The sequence below is a fragment of the Acartia tonsa genome, chromosome 11 (assembly GCF_053477335.1).
Source record: "Acartia tonsa isolate MP-2025a chromosome 11, ASM5347733v1, whole genome shotgun sequence".
NCBI lineage: Eukaryota > Metazoa > Arthropoda > Copepoda > Calanoida > Acartiidae > Acartia > Acartia tonsa.
Window position 1 is genome coordinate 48,099,588 of NC_137270.1, and position 14,543 is coordinate 48,114,130.

The 14,543-nt window shown below is 33.4% G+C and overlaps 1 protein-coding gene across 1 annotated transcript in view; it reads right to left on the bottom strand.

Moving 5' to 3' along the window:
* Positions 1 to 3,046: 3,046 nt before the first annotated feature.
* Positions 3,047 to 14,543, bottom strand: part of LOC145332125 (kinesin-like protein KIF17) — a 54,746-nt gene continuing 43,249 nt past the window's right edge. The window contains exons 13-22 of the mRNA XM_080177070.1: positions 14,311 to 14,396; positions 13,546 to 13,604; positions 11,921 to 11,969; positions 11,391 to 11,446; positions 10,081 to 10,149; positions 6,493 to 6,572; positions 6,257 to 6,308; positions 5,648 to 5,717; positions 4,468 to 4,542; positions 3,047 to 3,405 (exon numbers count right to left, since the gene is read on the bottom strand). Coding sequence (XP_080033196.1) covers positions 3,372 to 3,405; positions 4,468 to 4,542; positions 5,648 to 5,717; positions 6,257 to 6,308; positions 6,493 to 6,572; positions 10,081 to 10,149; positions 11,391 to 11,446; positions 11,921 to 11,969; positions 13,546 to 13,604; positions 14,311 to 14,396 — 630 coding nt within the window. The 3' untranslated portion in view covers positions 3,047 to 3,371. The remainder of the gene's footprint in view (positions 3,406 to 4,467; positions 4,543 to 5,647; positions 5,718 to 6,256; positions 6,309 to 6,492; positions 6,573 to 10,080; positions 10,150 to 11,390; positions 11,447 to 11,920; positions 11,970 to 13,545; positions 13,605 to 14,310; positions 14,397 to 14,543) is intronic.

Consider the following 14,543-nt stretch of genomic DNA (forward strand, 5'->3'; position numbering starts at 1 on the left):
ATGTCTATAACATGATGCGTAAAACAACTATTCAAAAAACAAAAAATACTATTTGCTACTACATATGTATAAGTAAAAGTTGAAAACAATAAAATAAAACTTTTCTCTTAGTTGTTGCAATTCGTGACTAGGACAATATTGTACACTAGCAGATACGCACCTAGCATTTAGCAGCCAAAAATAGCATAAACTATTCGAAAACAACAAAAAATAAATAGCCCAATACCAACTGGAGACTTATATGAAGCTTTTCTAAAATTGAAAACTCAATCTGTTTAGTGGTAATCGAAATCATAAGCTAGTGATTAAAAATCTTACCAATTTATATAATAGGATAAGTAGCGAAGCAACATTAACATTTGAATTAAAAAAAGCCACTCAGTTATGGCCCTCTATCTTTAACACACAGAAAATGAGATAGAAAAACCAGAGGGGGGAGGGTGTTCAATCTCCCCCCCCCCCCATCTGTAAAGAGTTAACACAGCCAAGTTGCTAGAAAAGGGCAGAAAGCATTTTGCTAGTAGAAATTGAATGTCTCCACCACTGGAACCAGGTAGTTATTTTAGTATTACATCTATGCATCTATACTTTTATATTTATTATAGAGTAGCTTTACTCTTATAAAGAGAAAAAACTAAATATTTGTTTTGTTTTGTCTGAAATAGACAACTTAATATCCCAATATTTCTTTATTTCCACACAAACATTCCACGGTGCAAGGGATATGTAAAATAAATCCTTTAAAAAAAGTAAAAAGATGTGTTTCTGTATGTGTGTACTGAGGGATCTCGCTAGTTACTGAACCGATATGATTCTCCTTTACAAGCATCTTCTAGGTCAAAGTAAACCCCCCCCCCCTAAAAATTCTACTATATCTTTTTAAAACTGAAATGTAAGGTGGAAGGTCGACCTTCTTTCCTTCCTAGAGTGCCCCTAGATGCCTCTAGGGGCGTGTCTGCTAGTACAAACTCTTTAAAAGTCACTATAAAATATTACTGTATTCCAGTTTACTGTTGTTTCTAATACATTTTTGTGTTTGCTTAATTTAGTAAAAGTAAAAGTAACATGATGTATGTCTGACTGGCTATGTGTACCAAGTAAATCATCCATATAATAAATATTAATAGCATCCTATAAATGAAAGTATGTCCTTCCACGGTATCCTGTATTCACGCAATTTCATGGACAATTTATTAAAGACTTACAAATCAATGCTTTGCTTATAAAAGGTCTGCCGCTATACTAGAGTTATTTTTTGTTTGCCCTTCTTTCTGATTATAAAGCTTTGCTTTTATGGATGTTGACATTCTTGTTCTGAAACATGCGATTGCCCCACTTATTATAGACATAATTATCCTTGTTACTTATACTATACTTTTAGACACTTACCAATCCTTTCATCTAGGACCAAATATATAAACTAAAGTTACAATTAATTTCTTTATTTTCTACTCTTTTTATCTTTTTTGTTGTTTCTTAAGTATATAAATCAAAAAGTATTCAAAACAGTGGTATGAATAATTATTTACCAGGGAGTATGAAATCATTTTGAAAATGGAAGGCAAGCCTTTCCGATAATAATTTTAAGGGGAGTGGTGACTCAAGTCTATTTCCCCCTACCAATGGATGTAGAATTTACGTGAAAATTACGACAGGGGAAAAATTGTTGTCAATTTACTTTGCTAACATATGAAAGTCGTTTGTTGGTCAGTTCGTTCATTTAGTAGAAGGGGAGGGGATGTGGTAGAGAAAGTAGAAGGGGAATCGTTAGTTTAGCCCGCTGCAGGTTTTGCTTTATTGAAAACCTGGTTTAAGATCCAAGTAATAGCATATCATTATCCTTACCGCAAGCCAATATTCTTGGAATCAAAGCTACTCTACAATCTTATGTTACGGGTTTGTTAGTCATATTTCAATTTGATCCCGACACGCTCCTAGCATCTAGGAGCTCTGTATTCGAAAAGGCAGATAGTGGTTGGATAAACTAGCACAAAACCTATGTGAAGCTTACATAAAATAGATAACCCAAAAGGTTCAGTAGTTATTGAGATCTTAAGCTTCAGACAAAAAAACCTTATTAACTAATATAATAGGATGTACATTGTAGAATCTAGAGAAATATTTTAGTTTATTATATTTTAAGACGACATTTAACAATGGTACAAAATTCAATCGTAATGGAAAAAACTTATTTTACAATCAAAATAATATAAAATTATAGGTTTTTAAATCTTAAGAATATACATATATTGAAATTAAATAGAGTTAGTTAAATTTTTTTTGTAATAATCGATATATTATTACTTGGATATTGTACAAGATTTTCATGTACTCTGATGTTTTGCTTGCAGCTGGTAAAAATAATAATACCCACATCCATCCTATCCCCTCCTCTCATACTGAACGATGAACGAATTGATCATTGAATCAGGTTCATGTTAGCTAACTAAATTGAAGAATAATTTTACCTGTCTATACATCCACGTATATCATATATCCATTATTATAATGAAAATATCTAACATTTATAATTTTATTTGAAAGGGATTAGAATCCAAATACATACTACTAGCGGCTGCGCCCCTAGCATCTACGGACTCAATATTATAGGGCACAAAAATAGCCTAAACCCATAAAAAAATTATAGCCTAAAACCATCTCAGAGCCTATTAGAGGCTTCACTGTAAAGAAGAACCATATCGGTTCAGCGGTTAGCGAGATCCTTCTCTACAGACAAACAAGCTTATTACTTTAGGATAAAGTTAAGGTTTTATGCAAAAAAAAGTCAACAGCTTGAAAATAGTGCTGCATATAACAACGACTAATCACAGCTAAAAGCAGCCATTTAGCTCTTACTGATTTGTAACTGCAGTCAAACCTCCCATCATACAAAAAGTCCAAAAAAGCTATTTAAAGTATTGGCTTTCTTATTTCAAATTTAAGTATTAGGATTGTTTTAGACTTTTTACTGTCCTTTTTCTGTCCCATTTAGAAAACATGAGCAATAGATGAAGCCGTTAAACGAAAAAGAAAGATAAAGCGAATTTTATTAACAAATTATTTATTTTTAAATATAAGGCACACAAAAATAAGTGTAATAATACAATAATCTTTTTTTCCAGTGTGGCTTTGAAACTGTTTAATATCCGCTGGATTAAAACCAGTTCTCAACCATATTGAAAAAACATGTATAGTATCCGTATTACAGACAATTTTCAACAAATAATAGAATAAAAATCATAAATTGAAAACCAGCCTTGTTTGCTTAGGCCTTCGTCCCCTCGGGGCTAATAAAACAGGTTTTATTTTTCATTTTATTATCCGAGGAAAACTGTCTATAATACGATGCGATAAAAAATTATTCTTCTCATTCATCCATCTAGATCTTTTGTATTCAATCGATTCCTAAAAAAAAATAACTCAAATAAATGAAAAACAAAGGGTGGGTGGTTTTGTTTGTTTCTTCAATTATTTATGTTAGGTAGGGTTTGGTTATATTTGGGGGTGGGTAACCCGGCAGTGTTATAACGTTTAGGTATATATAGATGACAACATCCATAAAAGCGAAGCACTGAAACGGTAGGACAAACGGACATGAACACTTTTATAGTGTCAGAACTGAATAATCAGAATATAAATGTATAGGGGTCGAAGCAAAATTGTAAGTAAATTTGTTGAATAACTGCTTTATACAGGATAATATTTATGGACATACTTACATTTTTAGGTATTAATTATAGAGTTGCTTCGCTTATAATCTTGTTCTTTGTTGTCCCAGAAATCAATATACCAAAAATCAGATCAATCGGATGATTAGATCACATAAAAATTTGTTGTTAAAAAAGTAAAAAAATCAACATGTTTAAAATGGACGTACGCAATTTTGGTAATGATGATAGAGTTGCTACGCTTTCTAAATCGTACCTAACTACTAGAGGAATCACCATGCAAAATTTGAAATCGATAGGACAATTCTAACATGCCTAAATTAACGAAAAAAGCTATCCGTTACGGACTGACGGACGGACCGACCCTAATTATTGAAAAGCTTCGCTTTTAATAATAACATTGTACTTCCTAGTTTCTTTGAAACTTTTAAAGAATGAAAATAAAATATGAGTTAGTTTATTAATTTTTCATAAGACCAACTATCATTTAAAGTTATTCAATTACTTAGAATTCGGTCAAATAGATATAAAGCTTTACTGAGGGTCTAAAGGGATAAAACAATGGCCGATAAATTAATGTACATACCCAATGATGGTACACCAAATAACCAATTCTGTAGAATTAGTGGTTGAAACGTTTGGACACCTGATTTTATGGCCCAACCAATAAAATTCAAAATAAGCCCCCAAAGTTGTTGAGCCAACGCTTTTATAGAACTTTGGGGACTAGAGTAATAAATAGCCTAATGTTACCTCTCTTCTTGATATTTGCTACCGTTCTTGAGATCTTAATCCATACCTGAGTGTCTTTATTTCTGTTTGGAGCTGACGAATAAGTTGGTCTTTGGGGTCGGAGTCCACGTTCATTACTGGCCTAGATGGATAGATAGATATATAGATAAATAGATATGTAGTTAGAAAGATATATAGATAGATAAATAGATAGATAGATAGATAGATAGATAGATAGATAGATAGATAGATAGATAGATAGATAGATAGATAGATAGATAGATAGATAGATAGATAGATAGATAGATAGATAGATAGATAAATAGATAGATAAATAGATAGATAGATAAATAAATAGATAGATAGATAGATAGATAGATAGATAGATAGATAGATAGATAGATAGATAGATAGATAGATAGATAGATAGATAGATAGATAGATAGATAGATAGATAGATAGATAGATAGATAGATAGATAGATAGATATATAGATAGATAGATAGATAGATAGATAGATAGATAGATAGATAGATAGATAGATAGATAGATAGATAGATAGATAGATAGATAGATAGATAGATAGATAGATAGATAGATAGATAGATAGATAGATAGATAGATAGATAGATAGATAGATAGATAGATAGATAGATAGATAGATAGATAGATAGATAGATATATAGATAGATAGATAGATAGATAGATAGATAGATAGATAGATAGATAGATATATAGATAGATAGATAGATAGATAGATTAGATAGATAGATAGATAGATAGATAGATAGATAGATAGATAGATAGATAGATAGATAGATAGATAGATAGATAGATAGATAGATAGATAGATAGATAGATAGATAGATAGATAGATAGATAGATAGATAGATAGATAGATAGATAGATAGGTAGATAGATAGATAGATAGATAGATAGATAGATAGATAGATAGATAGATAGATAGATAGATAGATCTATAAATATATAAATAGATATATATATATATATATAGATAGATAGATATATAGATAGATAGGAAGATAGAGAGATAGATAGACGTAGATAGACATATAGAATAGATAGATGGATAGGTATAAAGATAAAAAGATAGATAGGTAGATAATTAAATAGATAGATAAATAGATAGATAAATTGATAGATAGATAGATTAATATGTAGATAGACAATAAGATTGATAAATAGATAGAAAAAAGATAAATAGATAAATGATTTGATTATAATACCTGTTATTTACAGACTTAGTAGTGTGGGCATACTTTAGCGTTGACATTGTTTCTTCAAAATTTGTTTCAGCTAAATAAAAAAAAATTAAATACATTTTATTTGTTTTGAGGTATCAAACAACGCAGGGAATGTTGGGATATTGGGTTGTTTATTACACTGGTCTCCAAAGTTTTATAATAACATTTTCTTATTCGTTGGCTTAAAAACTTTATGGATTTAATTGAATTTTGATTGGTTGGTTTATGAACTGTTAATACGTTTTAACCATTAATTTTACGCTACAGAAGGGTTAATATTGTGTATCGCATTTTTGGATATACTTCCATTTATCTGCCATTGTCTTATACCTTAAAATCCCTGCAAACAACAGTTATGCTAAGTTTTAACAACTAGGGTTTATAAACTACTCAATTCTCATTTACTTTTCTTTTTTAAACCTAACCCATTTTGGGGGCCCAAAATCTGCGGGGCCTATTATGCCTGCAGTTTCCTAATCTGTATCCAATATAAAGAAATATAACTTGACGTGAAGTAATGAACAAACTAAGAGGGGAGGGGTTTACTCTGCTCGACAATCAACTTTAAGGATAACTGCCACAAATGTTTACCTGGAGAAAGACAGGCTATCATCATTGTTCGCGCGTTTCCACCCAAGGAATCCTAAAATAATATCAGGTTCCTTTGAAGGTTGCGTGATTTTTTTGCAATCCAATTTCTGACAATAAAACTGAACTTAAACTGTTAACATATTTTTCTAGTCTATGGTTTGTAGAATAGTTATTTACCGCATCGTATTATAGACAGCTTTCCGCAGATATTAAAATAAAAATGAAAAGATTTTTACCTGTAATAGTCTTGTCAACTTGCTTTCTCTGTAGGGAACATGTCCAATATTGTTTTGAGATAGGGCTTGGATACATTTGCCTGTATGCAGTTTTCTTTTCTTTTTTTACTGAATTGTCCTATTAATCTAAAACTTTGGAATAGAAATGGAACATTAAATCATTTTGATTGACCAATTGACTATAAGTAAAAATGATTTTAACCCATTAGTGCCGAGCGCCACTTTTAAGGACCGATCGAGCTGAAAATCTCAGGGAAGCTTTATAATGGTAAAAACGGAATTCCAATTTTTTTGTTTTGCTCTAGTGGCGTGCACAGGAAAGTTGCAATAAAACCCAGTTCGGCGCGAGTAAAAAAACCTTGCGGCATTAATAACCGTTTTTGGCGTTTTTTGGTGCTTTCCCCCAGCATTAAAGCCCGTTTGCGACCTAAATACCCGGTTATTTGGCCCAAAAAATTAAAAATGTAATTTTTGAACGCCCAAAGTGAGATGAACACTTTTTAAAACTACGATACGATCCGTAATTGAAAACTACATAACCTCATGTAATTGATAGAGCTACAACTAACATACAAAACAATTTATATCACATTTAAGATTTTGGCTATAGGTACCACCCCTTTTTGGTTAATAAACCCGGTTTTTGTTGTTGTTGTAAAAAAGATCTATTAGTAAAACCGGGTAATGAAAATTTCAGACTTTCCCCCCATATGCCGAGCCGGGTCTATATAGAACGTAAAAAAACGATAAAAAAATCATATAAAAAATAATAATTTGAATAAAACGAATTCACAAATGAATGTAAATGCCAATAAACTTTAAATTTCACGAAAAAAATCACTAACTTTACTTCATAAACAAAAAAGTTAGGAGGGGTATTTTAAAATCACCTTGTTTTTCTTGGTTTTCAAATTTTGTTGAGCTATACCGGCAAACGGAAGTAAGCAAATCTGCCTGCTCCAGGGGGAAATGAAAACCAGGGTAGTAGAGGGGGGATTCATACTGAGAATGATGCAATCCTAAAACTGAGAACCGGTTTTTTTCGGCATTTTCTGGAACCGGGCGTTAAAAGCCGGTTCATCACTAATGGGTTAATATGGCTGGGGCTTATTAAAATCTTTTCTCATACCCTATGTGGTAAAACCCATTATTATTTTTAGGCAGCGCTTGATTACATTTTTCTTTTCATTTTGAGAAATTGTCCTACTATTTTAAACCAATCCTTTTATTTTAAACCTAAATATAGCTTTAGCTCTCAAAATAAACCTTATATCAGCTTTTAGACTTGTCTTTCATAACAAAATTTAAAAGACACTCAAATTGTAACTAAATGTGATTTGAAATTTCATTGAATTCAATTAGCGAAGGGGGGGGGGGACCTTTTTTACCTCCTTCTGTCACACCTTACCGTCTAATTCAGGGTTAAGAGTTAATAAAATATCTAGGGAGACAGGTTATGTTGGGGTGTCGGGTGTTCCGCTAAGTAATGTAAGACAAATGTTGATGTATCTTTATTCTATGAATGGAAAATATTGAATTTAAACAAAAAGTATTGAAAAATGAATGTATTCATAAAACTTGCCTCAATGGTGTTCCTTCTCTTTCACATGAATATATAGTAGCGGATATGCCAGGGGCGTCCAAGTTTTTTTTTTATTTCGAGGGTTAAAATTATTTTTTAGGGGGGGTAATTTGGTTTTGGGGGGGTAAAATGGCACGCGAAGCACGCCGCAAATTTTTTTACCCCCTGAAAATTTTTACCCCGGGGGAAAAAATTTGCTTGGGGAAGGGTGAAATCTGTTGACAGGGGTTATTTTTTATTACTCCCCCAAAAATTTACCCCTGGAATAAATTTTTTAGGGGGGGTAATTTGATAATGCAAAAAGGTACCTAACTAATAATGCAAAAAATATTAAATATTTTGGGAGGGCCTACGGCACCCCTAAATTAGTTTGGGGGGGTAATCACCCCTTTACCCCCCCCCCCTTCGACGTCATTGGGATATGCCACTTGAGGATTCTATGGTCACTTGTGGTGAGTGGGAAGGGAATTTGCCCCCCCCCCCCCAATTTCATTTTAGTTTTAAGAGAAAAAGTAAAAGAAATTTGTTCTGGAGGGGTTAAATTATTCTAGATGTACTTTCTAGTTAAACATTTTTCCTGGACCTATGAGAAGGAACACTTTCAAGGAGAACCATATCAGACTGGCGGCTAGCAAGATCTTTTTTCTTTAATACAAGATTGCTAAAATGCTATCCAAGAAGAAGAATATTCTGCTTTGTTAAATTTTTTGAAATGATTGTATGGCGTAGACCATGGGCGAAAGTGTATGCACATCTATTTATCAATTTATAGCCTACAATAATTTAAAGATAAATAGATCTATCCGTCTTTTTAAAAGCGAAACTTTTATATAATTAGGGTCGGTCCTTCCGTTAATGTCCGTTTGTTCTACCGTTCCAGTGCTTCGCTTTTATGGATGTTGTCATCCTTGTTTTAACAAGTATTTGTTAGGTTTAGGTTTTATAGCAAGAGTTGAGATATTAGGAAGGGTTAGGTGTTTGCTTGAACTAGAACCCAACACCTCCCAAACAGATAAGCGGTCTTTAACCCTTAAAGGTCGGAGGGGGGGTCATTGAACGCCCCCCCTCCGGTTTTTTTTATCTCATTTTCTGTGTGTGAAAGATAAAGAGCCCAAACTGCTTTTAAGTATGGGTATGTCACATAACTGAGAGTTGGAATTTTTCGAATATCTCCATCCTGGCGGGCACAGGATGCCAGCAAACCTGGCAGGGTCATCCAGGTAAAGAGCAAAAAAATACTTTTGACATAATCAAAGCATTTCATCTCACCAAAATACTTAAATATCCCCTAGTAGTACATCCTCATATAAAATACAGGTGTTCAAGTCAATTTCAGGTTTCAGGTATGATCCTGCAGGTCCTGATCCTCCAGGTCTCCAGAAATCTTTAAAAGGCTCCTGTGGCCGCAATTTTTGAGTTATAGACTTCAAATTTTAAACTTAAGCTTTTCTTACATGTCTATGTATTAAAATCCGCCACCGTTTTCCCGCCGACTGTCGACTACGGCCAAGTACAGCTGCGGCCGCTGAAATTTTGATATTTCTAATATAAAATTTAAACAAAAATAAACTGTTAAGGGTTAAACCATAAATCCAGGTTGAATGTTTGTCGTATTTTCACAGTAGCTTTCTCCTTTTTCTAGCACCTGTGGAGGCTCTAACCATAACGGGCCAGTTGCCTAACCATGTGTGGCTAACACCTAACCTAATCTAACATAAAATAACCTATCAAAAGCTACTGTGAAAATACGAAGAAACGCCCCTTATGAAGCAATGTCACGAAAAGGACTATACCTAATGCTTTTTTTATAGTGTGTATAAAAAATTACATCATACTGTCCTTCTAATAGTTAATTAAAATGTATACTGGAAATTAAGTCTGTGTATTGGCCTATCATTGGTCATTTTTAATGTATGATGATTATTTTTTATAGGCACTAGAAACAGTTTCTTGAATACATATATTTAAAAGCATTATATTGAATTAATGCAAAAGAAAAGAGTTGCCTAGAGTTGACAATGACAGATTAATCTTCTTGCTCTCGTTGAAGGATGGACCAGAGTTTGTACTTATACCTGAAAATAATGGCAATCTGTATTGAAACAAAACTGGTTTTAATCTTATGATTGCACATTTTTATATTCTTAGAAAACACGACATAATACGATGCTAGACATAGTTTTTTTTTCTTAGGGATGAGAACCGGTTCTAATCCACCAGATGTTAATCGGTTTTGAATACAGATTTTTCTTCAAATGCATTTGAGTTTAGAAGGAACGGAAAAAAATAAAAAATTCCGTAGCAACTTGGAGCTCTAGTCGGTAGGGAAAGCATAAAAATAGCTTTAAACCTCTCCCAGACCTAACTTTCAAATCTAAATAGCTTTAAACCATTCCAGGACCTATGTAAAGTTTTCATAGAATAGAGAACTAAATTAGTTCTGGTGTCATCTAAATCTTAAGCTACAGGCAAAAAAAGCCTTACTACTTTATTAATTTGACTAGCTGCTATGCCCCTAGAGGTCTCTAGGGGCACGTAAGGAGGGGAGAGTTGAATTCGATATTCCAATTTTTAATTTAGATTTTAAAAAAATATCAAAGGGGGGGGGGGATTTTTTCTAGGCCGATTTCTCTTGGGAGGGTGGTGGTATCATTTCCCAAATTAGTTGTGAACCTTCCCAGGACCTATCAGAAGTTACCCTCTAAAGGAGATCCACATTTGTCTAGCGGCTAGGGAGATTCTTTCTTATTAACAAACAAACAAACAGATGGACATCCTGTTACTTTCATATAAGTATTTATTATCTAAAATATTTTCTTTTATCCATGAAATAGAGGTAGAAAATCCAAAAATAAAAGTTATCATTATTTAATGAGAAGAAAAGAAAAATGAAAAATATGATCTTACAAGGGAGAGGACAATGGTAGATTAAAATTATTCTACATCTCAACATTGAAAATTACTGTATAGGGGTTGGGTCAGATCCAATAGTCAAGCATAGACATCCAAACTTTTTTGGGGAGGTGGTAAATGAGGAGATGGATAGGGAAAAAAATACCTCCTCCCCCCTTACTTTCAATATATTTCAAAAATAAAGAAGGAGGGAGGGGTGGGGGATATTTTCAGTGCTCAACCAGAACTTTATGTGCCTACACCGTCTACAACTGACATCTTTGATTACAAGACCTTTCTCTTGCCATACTAACTTTCCATGATCCCTCAATTAAAGAAAAACTCTAAAAGACAGAATTTTACACATATAGAATTCTTAGGAAACATTTATCTATTATCCATTCTCCTTCTTCCCGAGACTTACCAACTTTTCCATGTCTCTCGCTGCCAGCCAGATCCACTAGGTTCAACTTGGCCTTCCTAAAATATATTTAACTAGCGGCTACGCCCCCTTAAGGCCTCTTGAGGCGCTAAGGGTATAGGATTCAACCCTCCCCTTTAAATTCTATTTATAACTTACTTTTTTATAGTTGGAAGGAAGATATTCTTACCGAAAGCAATATATCTTGGGAGGGTGTGAGTAGTTATAAACCTATAAATAGTTTAAACCTTCTTTAAACCTTTTATAAGCTTCACTGTAATTGAGAATCATAACAGTTTAGCAGTTAGCAAGTGTCAGTACACACATACAGACATCCTGTTACTGTTATTAACAAGACAGACATCCTATAAATGTTAGGAACTTGAACAGCTTGGTGTTTGTATCTCCAGTAAGAGTTCGCAAACAGCATAGTGAAGCAAAAGTCCCCTTTTCCTCCCCCAACCCAAACAAAATGTATGATGATTCCTAATTAAGAAGGTTACAATTTTCTAAAACTTCAAAACAAAAATTACCTATGATGTTCATGACCGACTGGATCTGTATACACAACCCTCATGTACACTGAAATAATTATTTTCAGTCATATCAACTTAAAAAATCTTTTAGATTCTTACAGGGTTTAAATGAAAGAACAAATAAATTTATAGAATAGATGTATAACGAGATATCTAACTGCCCCCCTTTTCCAAGAACCTTTTTTGTCTGATAGCTAATTGCATTCTGCTCTTTTGTAGCGACTAGTCTTTGTTAATATTCCCAACGCCATTCGTTGATTTTCAAAGACCCAATTGAAGGTCGGGTTAGGGTCCTGAGGAAGGGGACATCCATTTATCTAACCCCTTTCCCCTCTATTATTTTACTCAAGTAAAGCACTAACCAAATTGATAATAAATGAAGTGAAATGGAAAACTAGGATTACCAATTGACTAAAATCCTCAAAATGAACCACAAAATGTTTTACATCAAAAGACACACTGAATAGGAGCTTTCATGGGTTTAAAAACTGGTCTTAGACTAATTGGAAGTAAAAGATTTAGCGGTGCATTATGAGTATTCTAGTCGCTTGATAATAATTATTTCTCGCATCGTATTATAAACGGCTTTCCACGGATATAGAATGTACCAGTTTTTTAGCTCGTAGGTGCCAAAAAAACTGGTTTTCATCTTATTATTGTACATTTTTATATTCGTAGAAAGCCGTTTATAATACAATGCTAGACATAGTTTTTTCGTATGGATGAGAACCGGTATCTATCCACCGGATTCGAATGAATACGAGAAACCTATTTTCCAGTTCCCTTCAAGTGCTTAAGAGTTTTACTTTATGTAAAATCATTTTAGTCATTTTATTCAAAAAGTTAGCAGCCAAGCTTGACTAAAATCTTGCAGCTACCTTTTTGTAGATTATAGGGGGGGGGGGGGGGTTAATGCAACCATCTCGTAATCAATGTATAAATGGCACTTAGAATACGAATTTTGATCTAAAATTCTGCATGGGTAATCCTTGGTAGGTCTATTTTCCTAAATTGAACAAAAAAGTTGAAAAAGTAACTGCTAACGGCTCAGCCGTTTAGCCGTTTTTTGGCTATTTTTAGGGCAAATCTGTCATAAATTACGTAGGAATCAACTTTTTGAAACATATTTTTGCTTTAAATCATATAAAATGATACAAAAACAACATTTTCAGATTTCTAGTACCAGCAACTACCGGCTAGAACCGTTTGAAAACATTTTGGAGCAGAAAATAGAATTATGTGGAGATAGGTTTCGTGATGATTTGCATTGAAAATAGCGCAAAAAATGGCTAAACTGCTGAGCCGCCAGCTGTTAGCCGTTATTTTTCCAACTTTTTGTTCGATTTAGGGAAAATAGACCTACCAAGGATTACTCATGCAGAATTTTATATCAAAATTCGAATTCTAAGTGCCATTTATACATTGATTACGAGATGGTTGCATTAAACCCCCCCCCCCCTTATTGATTGAAAAGTTTAGACACACAACTTATGAACAGGCCAAACGAAAGTTTAATAAAAGTCTCTAAAGATGTTGATCCAACGAATAAGAAAACGGTATTATAAATCTTTGGGATCTAGTGTAATGAACAGTCCAATGTCCCCTCCCTCCCTGGTAGATACCTGTAAATATTGCATGAGATCTTGAGGAATGCGCGTTCATCGTTGTAGCTGAGGTCACTCTGAAATATAGATATACAAGGATTGGAGGAAAAATTTATATTTTCTCCAATATTCCTATATTTTAATTCTTTACTTTAATGTTCCTTATCAATGCAACTCAAACTTTAATTAATAGAAAATAGATTTTTTTCTTTCCCAAAAATCTTTGAAGTTGCCATAGCACACCTACAACCTTTGGGTAAGATCTAAAGGAATAAGACAACGGCCGAATGATTTCAATGATGCTAAATAAAATTACCTCTTATGATTATTAGAATTAGTGGTTGAAATGTTTAAACATTGAATAATTGAATTATAAACAAACCTATCAAAATTCAGTCCCCAAAGTTGTTAAGCCAATGTATAAGAAACGTTATTATAAAACTTTGGGGACTGATGTAATAAACAGCCCATTTTTCCTATCTCTCCGGCCAATAGCTAAAAATCAAACGGACGTACTGACATACCATAGTTTTGTAGTAGCTACACTAACAACAATATTAATTATGAATATAGTATACGTGGATGTATTGACAGGAGAAAATTTTGTCCTCAATCCAGGTTGCTAACATGGAACTTATTCATCTAGTAGGAGGGGAGGGTATAGGGTAAATTGGTTGGAAGGGGGCTGTCATTTCTTTAGCCAGCTGTGAGTATTTCTTTATTAGAGTACATGAAAATCTGGTGCAACATCTTAGTAATAATATATCCATTATGTATCTGTACCTGTTAGCCAACCCAAGCCTCATGAAATGGGCACATGACGCAATTGACTCAACAGGATGGATGGTCAGACCTTCCACCTTTTCTCCCTAAAAAGAAATATGTTATTAGTGGTGAAGCTACTCTTTAACCAGGGCTCGGCAGCCGCGACTAAGCCTCTAATTTAACACCCATTTTAAATGCATGGAAAATAGGGATCATTGACGAAGTAGCAGGTTTCGACGTATTTTCACAGT